The sequence below is a fragment of the Schistocerca piceifrons genome, chromosome 3 (genome assembly GCF_021461385.2).
Source record: "Schistocerca piceifrons isolate TAMUIC-IGC-003096 chromosome 3, iqSchPice1.1, whole genome shotgun sequence".
NCBI classification, from domain to species: domain Eukaryota; kingdom Metazoa; phylum Arthropoda; class Insecta; order Orthoptera; family Acrididae; genus Schistocerca; species Schistocerca piceifrons.
In genome coordinates this window covers 421966326-421980698 of record NC_060140.1, presented here as the reverse complement: position 1 = coordinate 421980698, position 14373 = coordinate 421966326, and the positions used below count along the sequence as shown (strand labels likewise).

General features: G+C 39.7%; 1 protein-coding gene across 2 annotated transcripts in view; it reads right to left on the bottom strand.

The window, feature by feature from the left end:
* Positions 1-14373, bottom strand: part of LOC124789967 (PAN2-PAN3 deadenylation complex catalytic subunit PAN2) — a 297298-nt gene that overhangs the window by 168353 nt on the left and 114572 nt on the right. For both annotated transcript variants that reach the window (XM_047257502.1, XM_047257501.1), the window contains exons 9-11: positions 11671-11904; positions 11339-11584; positions 4474-4654 (exon numbers count right to left, since the gene is read on the bottom strand). In XM_047257502.1, coding sequence (XP_047113458.1) covers positions 4474-4654; positions 11339-11584; positions 11671-11904 — 661 coding nt within the window. The remainder of the gene's footprint in view (positions 1-4473; positions 4655-11338; positions 11585-11670; positions 11905-14373) is intronic.

Below are 14373 nucleotides of genomic sequence, written 5' to 3'. Positions count from 1 at the left end.
CTCGTTACTCCGCAAATACCTCCTCTTCTTCGTATTCTACACATTTTCTTGCAATGCTAGACGATTATCCATCACCTCTGGATATCGAAGCATATCAGTAGGTATACAAAGTTAACTGACTGACACTGGCAACTAAGATGACATGAACAGAAACGACGTGTATCACCGCAAGCCGATCTACACCGCTAGACGGGTAACGGGCAACAGATTTTGGGTGCCCCTGTACGCCGGTGGCAGTGTTCTTCCGGGGAAGGCCACTTCCCCCACCAAAAGCGCTGCTCGATCTTCAGTTTACAGACAGACTATACACATCCTACAGAAAAGAGAATCTTTGAAAATAAAAGGGATGAAAACTATGAAAATACATTTTCTGCTGTTGGCTGATAAATTTAAATGGAAAATTATGTACCCTACCAGTAGACATTATTATGGAGGAAGACGAGCTGGTGTATGTAGTGCAGCAGATTAGTGCAGACGACAGCCATGGGGGGGATGCAAGCAACATCATGTTTGGACAGACCCACTGACAGGACTGTTTACCTGTGGGTGACAGTAAGCTGCGTGGGGCAGTTCTAATGCTGAGTTCAACCACAGTGGGCCTTGTCTTGTGCCTCACATCATGTGCCATTTGTGTGCGCGCTCAGTGATCAGTCGTCCATGCCTGCCATATGTTGCGTTCATTCTTGTGCAAGTGTTTGGGCAGTTTTGGACTTTCCGCTTCTCTGCTGATTGACTCACACAGCGAGTTTCATTTCCTCCTGCTGGGTTCTGTTACCCAGTTTGTGCTTAGCCACCATCAGCCCACACAATACCCTGTGCAGCCAGTGTTGTTTAGTGGCTGTGTAAATACTTAAGTGGTGACTAAGGATGACCTTACACATGTAACATTCCTAATTTCTTTTTCTTCCTTTTTCAGTGTCAATTTTGGGCCACCATGGATCTTACATTTTTGAAAAGCCGGCACGAACAGTTGTGCCTACAGAAGGATCAGGAGGAGGAGGAGGACAAGCAGCAGTGGCAGCAGCTGACCAGCAGCTGTACGACCTGACCAGATGTCTACACTGTTAAACCACACTGTGGAATAGCTTCATGCCCATGACATGCAGGTGATGAGCCAGGTGCCCACTGCGCAATTTTCTTCCCCGATGAGTGTGTGAAAAGGTGGGAGAATTACCTGCACCAGTTCTTGCTGCATTGCCAGGTAAGGTGTACCGTCAATCCAGTTGAAAAACCTGCCTTTTTGTTGTCCAGCAGTATGGGGTCACTCTCCTTCCGCTCACTGGGCTAGCCAGCAGCCCTACGTCTATTGTCTGCTCAATGAGCCTGCCCGCACATGGAAGCCGTATGTGGCATATCCTCTCAGGTGGGCCATTTAACAACTGTTTGTGACAGTTGGTGAGCCATGTTCAGTCATCAGTTGCCCTCGTATTTTCATTGGACTGGGACTGTCTCTGATGACCTGCATACATGGCACCTACATATTTTACTATCGTTGGTTGTGGATGTCTGACCAGTTGAGTTTCAAGTACATACACGCGTGACAGTCAGCCTCATCTCAGATATGTAAAGGCTCTTCGGCAGCCTGATGCTGCAATGCAATGGCCACTACATCAAGTTCTGTCTTGTAGTAAACAGTGTATTCCTATGGATGACCACCTCGGAGCAATCATCAACCTGCAGGCACCCAGGTATCCAATAGAGATCCAGTCTTTTTTGGACAAGAGTCCATATTACACGAAGCTCATTTCCCTGGCTGCGCACATCTGCCATCCTCTTAGCTGGCTTTTCAAACAGTGCATTAAGTTTGTCTGGTCTACTGACTGTCAACGGGCGTTTCAGTCCCTCAGACAGTGTTTGTGCTCTGCTCCCTGGCTTCTTTGATGCTGGGTAAACAATTAAACCTGACAGTTGTATGGTTCTGCATCAGTGGAACCCAGATGGCACCAAACAGCCCATCGCTTATGATTTCTATGGCACAATGTAGATATTCGCAGGTAGAGGAGGCGGCACTAGCAACTTTGTCTCCAGAATTAAACCGTTTAACGATTTCTTGTACGGGGTCAAGTTCCTACTCATCACCGACCGCATGTATCTGATCTCCTTAATTGGCCCTCATTCAAATCTACCAGATAGGACTACCGACCAACTGCAGAGGTTGGTCCTCTTTCTCAGTAATTACTGGTGTGACATTGGTTACCATTCCACTGTCCAGCATGCAAATTCCAGTGCACTCACATTTGCCACTGGAGACCAATCCAGAGTCAATTGGCAAGAGGCTCTTAAGGTTGCATTGGATGACATCTTACAGCAAACCTCATTTAATTTTCTGTTGACAGCACAAGAGGTTGTGACACCCATGGCCACCAACTTACTTTTCTGGAAAAAATGTTTTGGCTACCCAGGTGGGTGGGTTAGAGCACCTCTCTTCTTGTGTGGATCCAGCATAGCATACATTTATTCTCCTCCGTAACTACCTCAATGTTGTCCGGAGGGTCCTCTTGCTTGCCACAGGGGAGCAAAGCTGTCACACGGTCTTCTACCACAGCGTTGTGTCCTTGCATACTCCAGTTGCTGCATGCATTGCACAGGGGGATGACACGTAAGAAGCCATTGGCATAATGTCATGTCTACAGGCCACCAATCAACCATGACATTGAAAATCTGGTACAGGCTTGTGAGGTTATGTACAGAACAATGCCTTATCCAATTACCTGTACATTGCGAATCTGTTCTCCACATCATCGGCTGCCATTGTTTGTGCATTCTTGATCATCTTTGCAATGTGTGATCACTGTCTTCAACAATGGCCAGCAATTTGTGGTGCAGGAGTTTGAAGACATGTTCACAATGGTATCCAGTATCTGACCACTTCCCTGTTTCACCCAGCTTCTACCTCGGTGGTGGAGCAGTTCTTGTGTACATTCCAGATCCAAATGAAGAAGTCTGTCTCTAACTCTTCTTGCAGCGATGCAATGTCAAGTTTTCTGACCCTGTTTTGGGCGATGCCAGTCAATGGGTGCAGCCTGGCAGAACTTTTGTGAGAAAATCAGTTGCTGGGTCTCCTGAATTTGTTGTGCTCAGAGATGCATGCCGTGGACCATGAAGGCTCACAGTGGTTTTACCTGGGGACTCCCACTTGGGGCTGGTCTTCTGATCGAAGGCAGAGATGGCTGCTGGGTGTCATGGCGGGCCACAAATGTCAGCAGTTGTTTACAGCGGATGTCAGTTGGGAGCAGCTGACATGTCATTCAAATCAGTTGTGCCTGCACCCCTTTTGGTTTTCACCTCTGCGATCTTCCAGTTAGCCTGGCTACAGGATTGGTCGTGATGATGTTCCACGTACAGGTTCGCATTTGCTATGATGTGCTTCCTTGTTGTCACCGCCTTTCGTGACCTCAGACTCTTCATCCTTCCACCCCTCTGACAGAGCAGGCGGCATAGGCGTTGCCTCCTGCAGTGGTCCGTCTGCTGCCTGGGTCTCTCACATTCTCTTTGGTTCTGCAGCAGAGGTTGTGATCCAAGCCTGGCCATCTTCAGCTGTATTTGGCCTTTTCAGGGGGGTATGGTTTTAGGATCCCTGGCAGCAGACAGAGCAGTTGAGCTGGTGTGGGTAGGGCAGCAGACTAGTGCAGACAACTGGCATGGAAAGTGCACACACTGCATTGTATAGGCACACCCACTGATGTAAGTGTTTAACTGTGTGCAATGGTAAGCAGGGTGGGGCAGTTCTAGTGCTGAGATCAGCCACTTGGACCTTGCTTGCGCCTTGTGCTGTGTGCCATTTCTGTAGGCTCAGCTGTAAGCTGTCCACATCTGCCGTGTGTTGTGTTCATCCCTAAGCATGTCTCTACATCGTTTTGGGCTTTCTGCTTCCCTGTACATTGACTCGCAAGGTAAGTTTTCATTTCCTTCTGTGGAGTTCTGTTTACTGGCTTGTTGTTGAGCCTCTATCGGCCCGTAGAGTGCTGACAGTATTGTTCAGTGGCACTGTCACACTTGTGCAAGTACAAAGAAAACAACTGTAATAAAGGCACTGTGGGGTGCCAAACAATAACAAGAAAACTGGCATGCATCTCAGACCATGGACAAATTTACTAAATGAAGAAGAAGTAACAAAAGAGCAGGAGGTAACATATTAAGAAATAAGAAGCGTGAAGAGAACAGGGTCATGGTATGTATTAACAGAGAAAAATTATCAATGAATTTTGCAAAACGTGTGTTTTGGGAGAGGGGCCGAGGGGGAGGACACCAAGTATCTGGGATCTCTGGTTGCTTACTCGGGAAGCTCCAATAGTATTTGAAACTGTATGAGAATAGTACTAATGAACTGAAGATGTGCACTGGCCTATGAGGCATCCTCAAAATGCTGGGATTAGTATTCATGTCTGTTGGGACACAGCATTGTAATTTATCACAATGATTCATTTCAACAGATAATGCACTGTACAATGAGACTTTCATTTGTGAACTGACCTTCCTGTTGGCGATCATGTCGAGTCTTTGAGAGTCTTAACTGAGCACTGCCCAGTATGCTTGGGAAGTCAAGCTCATTGTAAACAAAATCAGGCTGACGTGAATTTTCAGCTTCCTCCTGACGCCGCCGTGTCTCCAGAAGCTCACTGTGCATCTGGTGGAGTATAAACTGGTTCCAGTTCTGCAGAAAGAGACGAGTTTTTCAATACGATTTTATTTGTAAGCAAACATGGGCACAAGAGAGCGAGCTTCAACCTTGTAATGACTATTTCACTAGTAACAATGTAAAATAAAGTAGTTAGGATTTGTTATGGTTGATTTTTTCCAAATTATTTTCGAACTGCTTGCATACTTAACCAACAGAGTACAAATATAAGACCATAAAATGGTATATTTAAAAATTACTAATCAAAACAGTCTTGATTGCATAAAAACATTTATTAAAATATTGACTGGTTTCAGTTTATTTGTAGACCATTTCCCAATGGTTTCACACAGAGGTGGTGAATGTAGGAAGTACCGTCTGTTGAGAGCTGAATGTCAACTGCTTATGTTCATCTCCATTGGAGAATGGTCTGAAGATTGTTTACAAATAGACTGAAACCAGTCAACAGTGTAATATACGTTTTTATGCAGTCAAGACTGTTTAAATTAGTAACTTTTAAATTTTGCACTGAGATTGCTGTTCTTCCAGTGATGTGTACAAAAATCGTAGCATGGTAAATAAACACTGTTCAGTAATTTATTTACTGACTGATGAACACATTATATACAATTCCATCAAGAGCCATCCACCATAAAAACACACAGTAGGTAGTTTCCAACCATCAACTCTTAAAGATTCCTAGGAACCACACTGATAATATCATAAAGTTTGTGCCAAAAGATCTGTAACATAAGGTTCAAAATGGTTCAAACGGCTCTGAGCACTATGGAACTTAACTTCTAAGGTCATCAGTCCCCTAGAACTTAGAACTACTTAAACCTAACTAACCTAAGAACATCACACACATCCATGCCCGAGGCAGGATTCGAACCTGCAATCGTAGCGGTTGTGCGGTTCCAGACTGTAGCATCTAGAACCGCTCGGCCACCCCAGCCGGCTGTAGCTTAAGGGCCCTATATATTTGTAGCATGGCAGTGTAAAAGAAAGAAAAATCTAAACACAAAGAACACAGGAGATATCTGAAGGCAAGTCCGTAAGAATAATTCATAGCTCCAAGCATTAATATACCATCATGATCAGTCATTTAACATCCAGTGCTTGATAAAAGCATCCTCTAACTCTTTCCAAGGATTTTCAGCATCAGCAACAAAGCAGTTCTTAAAATATGATCATTACAATGTAGTGTGCGTGTGCGTGTGTGAGAGAGAGAGAGAGAGAGAGAGAGAGAGAGAGAGAGAGAGAGAGAGAGAGAGAGAGAGAGGTTAACAACATTTTCAGTCTCCTTTATACAATATGTTCACACACCACTCAATGGATAAACTATACTACGAGTTCTTAACTTCACTCCTACCGCTATTTGTACAGACGTACATATCAAATTCCATTTCTGTGTAATGTATTTGCAATCCACTAAATGAAACCTCTTATTTACTCTATACATTTTCTGAGAAGCAACTGTATGTCACAGAAAAAGAGACGAGATTTGTTATTGAAAATTATTTTCAGCAGGTAGTTCATGAGCCTGCATGGATAGTAAATGGTTGTGAAAACACACTTGAGTCCTTAGCAACAAATAATCCTGAGCTGATAATGAGCATTAACACAGATACAGGGTTTAGTGAACACAGGGTTGTCGTAGTGAGACTGAATATTGTACGCCCAAATCCTCCAAAAATAAACAAAAAATATATTTATTCAAAAAAGGAGATAAAAATTCACTTGACACCTTCCTGAGTGACAATTTCCACTCATTCCTAATTAACAGTATAAGTGCAGACCAGATGTGCTTTGAATTCAGAGAAACGGTATCAACAGCAATTGAGAGGTTCATACCAAATAAATTAAAAAATGACAGAGCTGATCCCCTTTCGTACACAAAATGTGCCAGAACACTGTTGCAGAAACAATGAAAAAAGCATGCCAAGTTAAACGAATACAAAATCTCCAAGATTGGTGATCTTTTACAGAAGCTCGAAATTTGGCACGAACACCTATATGAGATGCTTATAATAGTATCCACAATGACACTTTGTCTCAAAACCTGGCATGAAATTTAGAGAGATTCTGGTCATATGTAAAATATGCTAGTGGCAAGACACAGTCACCACCTTCTCTGAGCGACAGCAGTGGAAATTCTATTGGTGACAGTGCAACAAAAACAAAGTTACTGAACACAGCCTTTTGAAATTCCATCACCAAAGAAGATGACATAAATATTCCAGAATCCAAACACAAATAAGTTAATAAAAGCAAGTCTTCTGGTCCAGTCTGTACACCAATTAGGTTCCTTTCAGTGGATGCTGATGCAGTTGCTCCATACTCAACAATCATGTACAACTACTCACTCAACAAAAGATCCATACTAAAAAACTGGAAAGTTGCTCAGATCACACCAATATTAAGAAAGTTAGTAGGAGTAATCCACTAAATTACAGGCCCATATCATTAACATTGATATGCAGAAGAATTTTGGAACATATATTGTGTTCAAACATTATAAATTACCTCGAAGAGAACAATCTCTTGGTACACAGTCAACACAGATTTAGAAAAAAATCATTATTCTGAAACACAACTAGCTCTTTACTCACACAAAGTGTTGATTGCTACTGACTACGGATTTCAAATTGATTCCATATTTCTAAATTTCCAAAAGGCTTTTGATACTGTACCACACAAGTGGCTTGTAGTGAAACTATGTGCTTATGGAATAGTGTCTCAGTTATGTGACAGGATTTGTGATTTCCTGTCAGAGAGGTCTTAGTCCATAGTAACTGATGGAAAGTCACAGAGCAAAACAGAAGTGATTTCTGGCATTCCCCAAGGTTGTGTTGTAGGCCCTCTGCTGTTTCTTATCTATATAAACAATTTAGGAGATAATCTGAGCAGCAGTCTTAGGTTGTTTGCAGATGATGCTGTCATTTATCGTCCAATAAACTCATCAGAAGATCAAAATAAATTGCAAAACAATTTAGAAAAGATATTTGACTGGTGCGTAAATTGGCAATTGACCCAAAATAATGAAAAGTGTGAGGTCATCCACATGAGTGCTAAAAGTAATCCATTAAACTTCGGTTACACGATAAATCAGACAAATATAAAGGCCATAAATTCAACTAAATACATAGGATTACAATTACGAACAATCTAAATTGGAAAGAACACAATAATAATAATAATAATAATAATCTTGTGGGGAAGGCAAACCAAAGATTGTGTTTTATTGGCAGAACACTTAGAAAATGTAACAGATCTACTAAAGAGACTGTCTACACTATGCTTGTCCATCCTCTACTGGAGTAGTGCTGCATGGTCTGGGATCCTTACTAGATAGGATTAACAGAGTACATAGAGAAAGTTCAAAGAAGAACAGTATATTTTGTATTTTCGCAAAATAGGGCAGAGAATGTCACCGAGATGATAAAGGATTTGTGGTGGACACCACAAAAACAAATGGTGTTTTTCGTTGTGGTGGAATCTTCTCACAAAATTTCAATCACCAACTTTCTCCTCTGAATGCAAAAATATTTTGTTGATGCTGACTTACATAAGAGAAATCAGAGCTCGCACAAAAGATATGGCTGATCGTTTTTTCCACACACTGATTGAGATTGGAATAATAGAGAATTAGTATGAAGGGGGTTTGATGAACCATCTGCCAGGCACTTAAGTGTGATTTGCACAGTGTCCATGCAGATGTAGATAATCTTATGAAATACCAAGAGTCTGAAATGTGAGAAACAGTATCTTGCAAATGAAAGATGTAAGTATGTTACATACATTGGTCAAGGACTTGAGATACAACAGAACAAAATGGCAGCTTTGTGCAAAGAATGGTTTTCAGATCACTCAATGGAACAAATTATTACTGTGCAAGCTAGAGAGAAGCTTTGTCATCAAAGGTGATGTCACTGAATGTATCTTACAGAGCTCCAACAGAATGGATCAAAAATACTGCTTAACTAAGCAAAAGCTATTATAAGCTTGAGATGTTGCTGTAGGGTCTAAATAAAAAAAAAACTTTTTTTTTTACTAAGAACTACTAGTTCTTTACAATGCTTGATTTGTTACAGTACACACTGGTATGCCATACCAGCACCTCAAAAAAAAAATCGCAACTGTAGATTTGAGATGTGCTATGACAGAACTTTTGTTGCGGTTGAAGCATCGTAAAACAAATATTGTATTCACACTAATTAAATGCTTAGAAAAGCGTTAAAATAATGTTTTAAAAATCTAAATTTAAAAAACATTCTACCATGTGTATAACTTTGACCCTAATTTTTGGGACACACTGTATATCTAATGGGGCAGAAAAGAAAAACAGAGTATACAATGAATAGAAAACAATTATATTTGAAAACAAAGCACAATATTTTTCAATCCAAATAACTTTTTTTAAGTTTACCTACATTCAGTTTAGCAGCAGCCTAAAAGATTTTTTGGTGGTTGACTCGTGCAGCTCCAATGATAATTTTCTTGGTATGTATATATTATTGGTATGTACAGGGTATTTATAATTAAAGTCAAACTTTCAAACTGCTGTAGAAATAACACCACTGGTCAGAATGACATCGCACTGTAAGCATCATAATTTAATTGCGGTCAACCACAAATGACAAATGAATCATACATCAATGCCAAAGGTGTACATTTGACATTAAACAAACTGTACTATTCAGTGTGCCTGGGTACCGTATACAGGTGTGATACTGCTAGTTATGTAAACGTAAGTCCATCCACCACAGCAAGGTTATATCACACTGGATGCGAAAAATCAGTTTTTAATTGTCCTGAGGCCAAAAACCACATAAAAAGCTTCAATCAAATTCAAATCGGATTATTAATTTCTGTGTGACTGGCACAAAACATGTTCAATACACTGTCCACTGTTATCTTCAAGAAGTTGAAATTGAGAAACAGCATGTTCCACAGCTGATCAAAGTGTTTCTGGAATCACATTCAGGATGTGTTGCGCAATGCATGCCTTCAATGCTGCTAAATTTGCAATCAGAACATTGAACACAACATGTTTCAGATAGCCCCACAGCCAGAAGTCACACAGATTAAGATGAAGTGATCGGGATGGCCGGGCTCTAGGGAAATGGCAGCTGGTAATTCTAGCATTTCTGAAATGGCACTCCAGCAGCTCCTTAACTGGATTTGCAATTTGCAAAGGTGCACCATCTTGCATAAAAATGATTCCATCCACACTGTTGGAGAGCTGTAGTGTTGGTGCTGCACAATAGACACACTAATAGCACTTGCCAGTGACGGTACAAGTAACAGGACTAGAAGCACATGTCTCTTCGAAAAAAATGTGGCCCTATGGTAAACGATGCCGTAAACCTGCACCACACAATAACCTTTTCAGGATGAAGTGGTACTGGTTAATTTGCGTGTGGATTTTCTGTTGCCCATATTCAACAATTCTGTGTATTGACATATCCTGTCAGATGGAAGTCGGCTTCATCTGTCCACAAAATCTTCCACAGACAATCATTTTCCACTTACATGTGAGCAAGAAATTCTAAAGCAAAGCTCTCTCTTGCTGGCAGGTCAACAGGAAGCAACTCGTGCACATGAGTAATTTTGAATGGACAGCAAAGAAGGATGTTTTGTAAGATTTTACGAAACGTGCTCATGGGTAAGTCCAATGTTCGAGCAATTCTCTATAACCTATGGCAGTCATCAAACCAACGCCTTTTTTCAAACCCTTCAGTGTCCAGAACTTCTGCAGAGCAACGTGTGCACAGTCATCATTCTTGTAATACAGCTTTACATTACAAGCAGAGCATGATCCTGCATAGAGACAGTCATGGCAAATGTCACAGATGTGAAAGGAAGAAAGCCATGTACCCGGTGTGTTTATCAACTTCATGTCAATGTGCACGACAGGTGTTTTCATTTACGTATTCTGATACATACAGCACCATCTATTGATCACTTTTCACACTATTTTTTTTCTTCTGCCATACATTTTCCCCTTTCTCTGATAACGTTCTGTTGCAATGTGACGTCATTCTGCCCAGTGCTGTTATTTCTACAGCATTTTGAATGTATAACATTAATTAAAATCACCCTGTATATATTATCAATAATATCCAATAATATTTGCATTCAGTAAACTCTGGCTTCTGAAAATCTTCAGTGCAGTGATTGCTCAATGTAAGTTAGTGTTGTAAATTGATTTTCTCTTTGATGTCGCAAGTTTCCAATAGCCCAAAAATTATCATGTGCACCCCAACGTATTGTACATTTACAAGTTTTGTAATAAGTTAATTATTATCTCTTAACTGGAAACATGTTTAAGATTTCTTCACTTATTCCACATCCATAGCACCATTTCTGTTTTTAAGACATAAATGTGTAGTACGTATTCTTGTTTTATGACATGTTCTACATCCTTGGAGATCCCCTTATTATAGATCTATGGGACAAAAGTAAATCTAATAAAAGTATTTCGTTTTCACTGTAGTGAATACTATTGGAGTTTCAAGATTTCTTAGAAAATTCCTGACAACACAGTCAGTCTGTTCTCTATACAAGCAACCTCCAAAGCCTAATGCAATGACTAAATTAAGGCAGACCTCAGAATGAATCCCATGCTAGGCCAAAGGACACACTCCAAATGGCAACAGCTATGACTAAGGCATATATTCTGATGAAGAAGATATATCTGCAAATTAATGTCATTACCTGTATAAGACTAATGAGGTTAGCCCTTCTACGAGCCTCTGGATTCCGGTCAGAGAGGATTAATCCAAGAGCAGAAGCTTCAGGCACAGTCCGAAAAGCACGGAGGAAGTTGTTGGACTGACATGGAAGTCCTTGAGAATTATCCAGCATATGAAAGAGGAATCCAAGCTCACATGACAGGCAGAATTCCTTGCAGCATAAGTGTGAAAGCAGGAGATTGTGAACACTCTCAGTGTAGTACAAAACCTGTGTATTAACAAAGTAATAATATAAATGAATATTTCACGTGCAATGAACTCATATAAATACAATTAAATTGTTACATTGTTCACCTGTATCATAGCATTGCAATATGAATTTGCTAATGTTGCTTCAAGTCCACATAAGCCAGTACCATTGTACTGTTCAAAATTGAAGTCACTTGCTCCCATCCGTGAGTATCGTACATCAGTCTTACGATAACGTTTCGGAATTGCAATAAATCCCACTTCACCTGCACCAGCTCTCGAGTCCGAGAAAAGCTTGCGTTGCACTTGTCCACTAGTTCTTTCTGCTTTGTATGCAACCTGAAAGAACAAAAATATGAGTGAGATGAAATTCATATTGCATCTTTCCGAAATGCAGTATTTTCTTAAAGTGATGATAAATTCATGAAACTACAGCTTTGCTCTTACAATAAATTCACCTACACTCCTAATTTCAAACACTATACATCAAAACCATTTCTTTGGTTGTGAGGCACTGCAAGCATGTTGATATCAGTAGCACACAACCTTAGGAGATAATGAACAATCATACACATCAGAAAGCCCATAATTTCAGCTTCATAATTCTTTCTCAGTATATTGTACTTTCGCTATAAAAAGGGCAAGAGCTCCAAAGCTAGTGTGGATACCGTTTTCTGTTATGCGTTTCTATGCACCCCACAGCAGTCTGCTGCAGGTGGATTGTTGCTTTTCCTTTATTTTAGGTACTGTTATACTGTTGGAATTTTTAAGTGTTTAAGCATCAAGAATTAAGGCACAGTTTGTGCTGAGTGATTTACTTAAAATTTATGAAACCCCATAACTAAATAAATAACAGTATACTTGGCTGTAATATGTTTTGCTTATTTTGGCTAGTTTTACAAGTTTTTAAAATTTAACATAAATCACACACAATTTTCAGGTCAAATATATATATTTTTTTCACTACACTTCAGAAATTTTTCATTTCTGTCCGTTCATATTTGTGTGATTACTATGAACAATATTTTCAATAATTTGTCTGTATAATGAGTTTCTATGATTTCGTTTTTCCTTGTATTATGATGCCAGTTAACAAAAGATGCCTTAATTATGCAGTGCTACTCTGCCCATATTTCTGAGAAAGCTATACTGGGTGTATCATAATTAATGGCATAAATGCATACAGTTGAAAGTACACATACTAGAAGTAAAAAAGTCTCAGTAAACGTAGGGTTGGAAATGCACACCTTAAGAGCTGCGAGCAATTTTTCCACCTTCGATATTGTGAAATAAATTTCTTCTATTTCAAGTTCTTTGCTTTCCATATTTTGGGAAGTGGCAATATGGACCAAAATAAGAAAAAAAATGTCTAGCAAACATGAGTTCTAAAATGAATACCTTAAAAGTTACGAGCAACTGATCATTAGAAGAGTTGTGTTTCAAAGTAGCAAAAATGAACAAGTGCTCATAGCTCTTATGGAATGCATTTTAGAGGACATGTTTACTGGACTTTTTTTTCTTGTTTTGGTCCATGCTACCAGTTCCCAAAATATGGAAAACAAAGAACTTGCAGTAGAAGAGATTTGATTCACAGTATTGAAGATGAAAAATTGCTCGTAGCTCTTAAGGTATGCATTTTCGACCCTATGTTTACTGAGACTTTTTTGCTTCTAGTAATGTGTACTGTCAACTGTAAGTGTTTATGCCATTAATTATGATACACCCTATGTACCAAAGCCTATCCAACTTACAACTCCCATGTCATACTTTAACAATCAAATTTCATAACAACATTATGATTAAAATTATTCCCATGTCTGACATTTTGCCACTTTGACAATTCTTGTTTCAATTCCATCTCATGCTGTTCTTGAACTCATATTTACAGGAAATACTTATTTCAGTTCAGATCATTTTTCAACAATACAGCATTTATCTTGCTCACCAACATCAGATTTTGATTGTAAGTACTGTACAAAATAAAGGAACTGTGTCATTTTTCATTGTTTCAACCCTACGTTACTATGGCATCAGATAATTAAGCTATCCTGGTTTATTTCATCTAGAAGCTATTGGCAAGATCTCTACAAGCAGAATTTCATCTTACACTTTCACAGGGACTGTTTAAGGAGAATGCATTCAGCAGGGCTACCATCTTCATCAGAAAATGAAAAAAGATCAGGAAACTCTCAGAAAACCCGGTCACTCTGATGCTCCAAACATAAAGATCTTGCATGACACCTCCAAGTTACTTGGCCATATGATCATACACTCCCATGGAACTCGCTGGTAATATGTTGTGCAATGCCTTGATGGTAGTGAAGATCTCAAGGTTTTTGACTACCACAGCTGTCTACGCAGTGATACAGCACAAAGGCTGGCAGATAAGTAAGTTACCTGAATCTCAACCTTTCAAAGTCAGGCATTCATTCCTCAAAAAAATTTTAAAACATATCAGTGTTTAGACAGTACTGTCACGAGAAGCAGACAACACCGAGTAAAACACAAGTATATGAATTACAGTACAGATACATAGCCAGTCATTGAGTTGCTTTATTTACCAACTCCTCAATATTTTGAAATCTCCCTCCCACCTTCTCTTTTGCGCTGAGAAAAGAACTTCTAGTTGTGTGATATCAAGCATATGCCTATCTTTTTTTCTGTTCCAATGACACCACACATTGCTACATGACAGTTAATTACCATCTTTAAACATTTGCTCAACATTTTCTGCTTTCCAATTAGAAGAAACGTAAAACACTCTTGGACTTCTTGTCATGTCAGTTCAGAGTAAAACCTAGCCTTTTT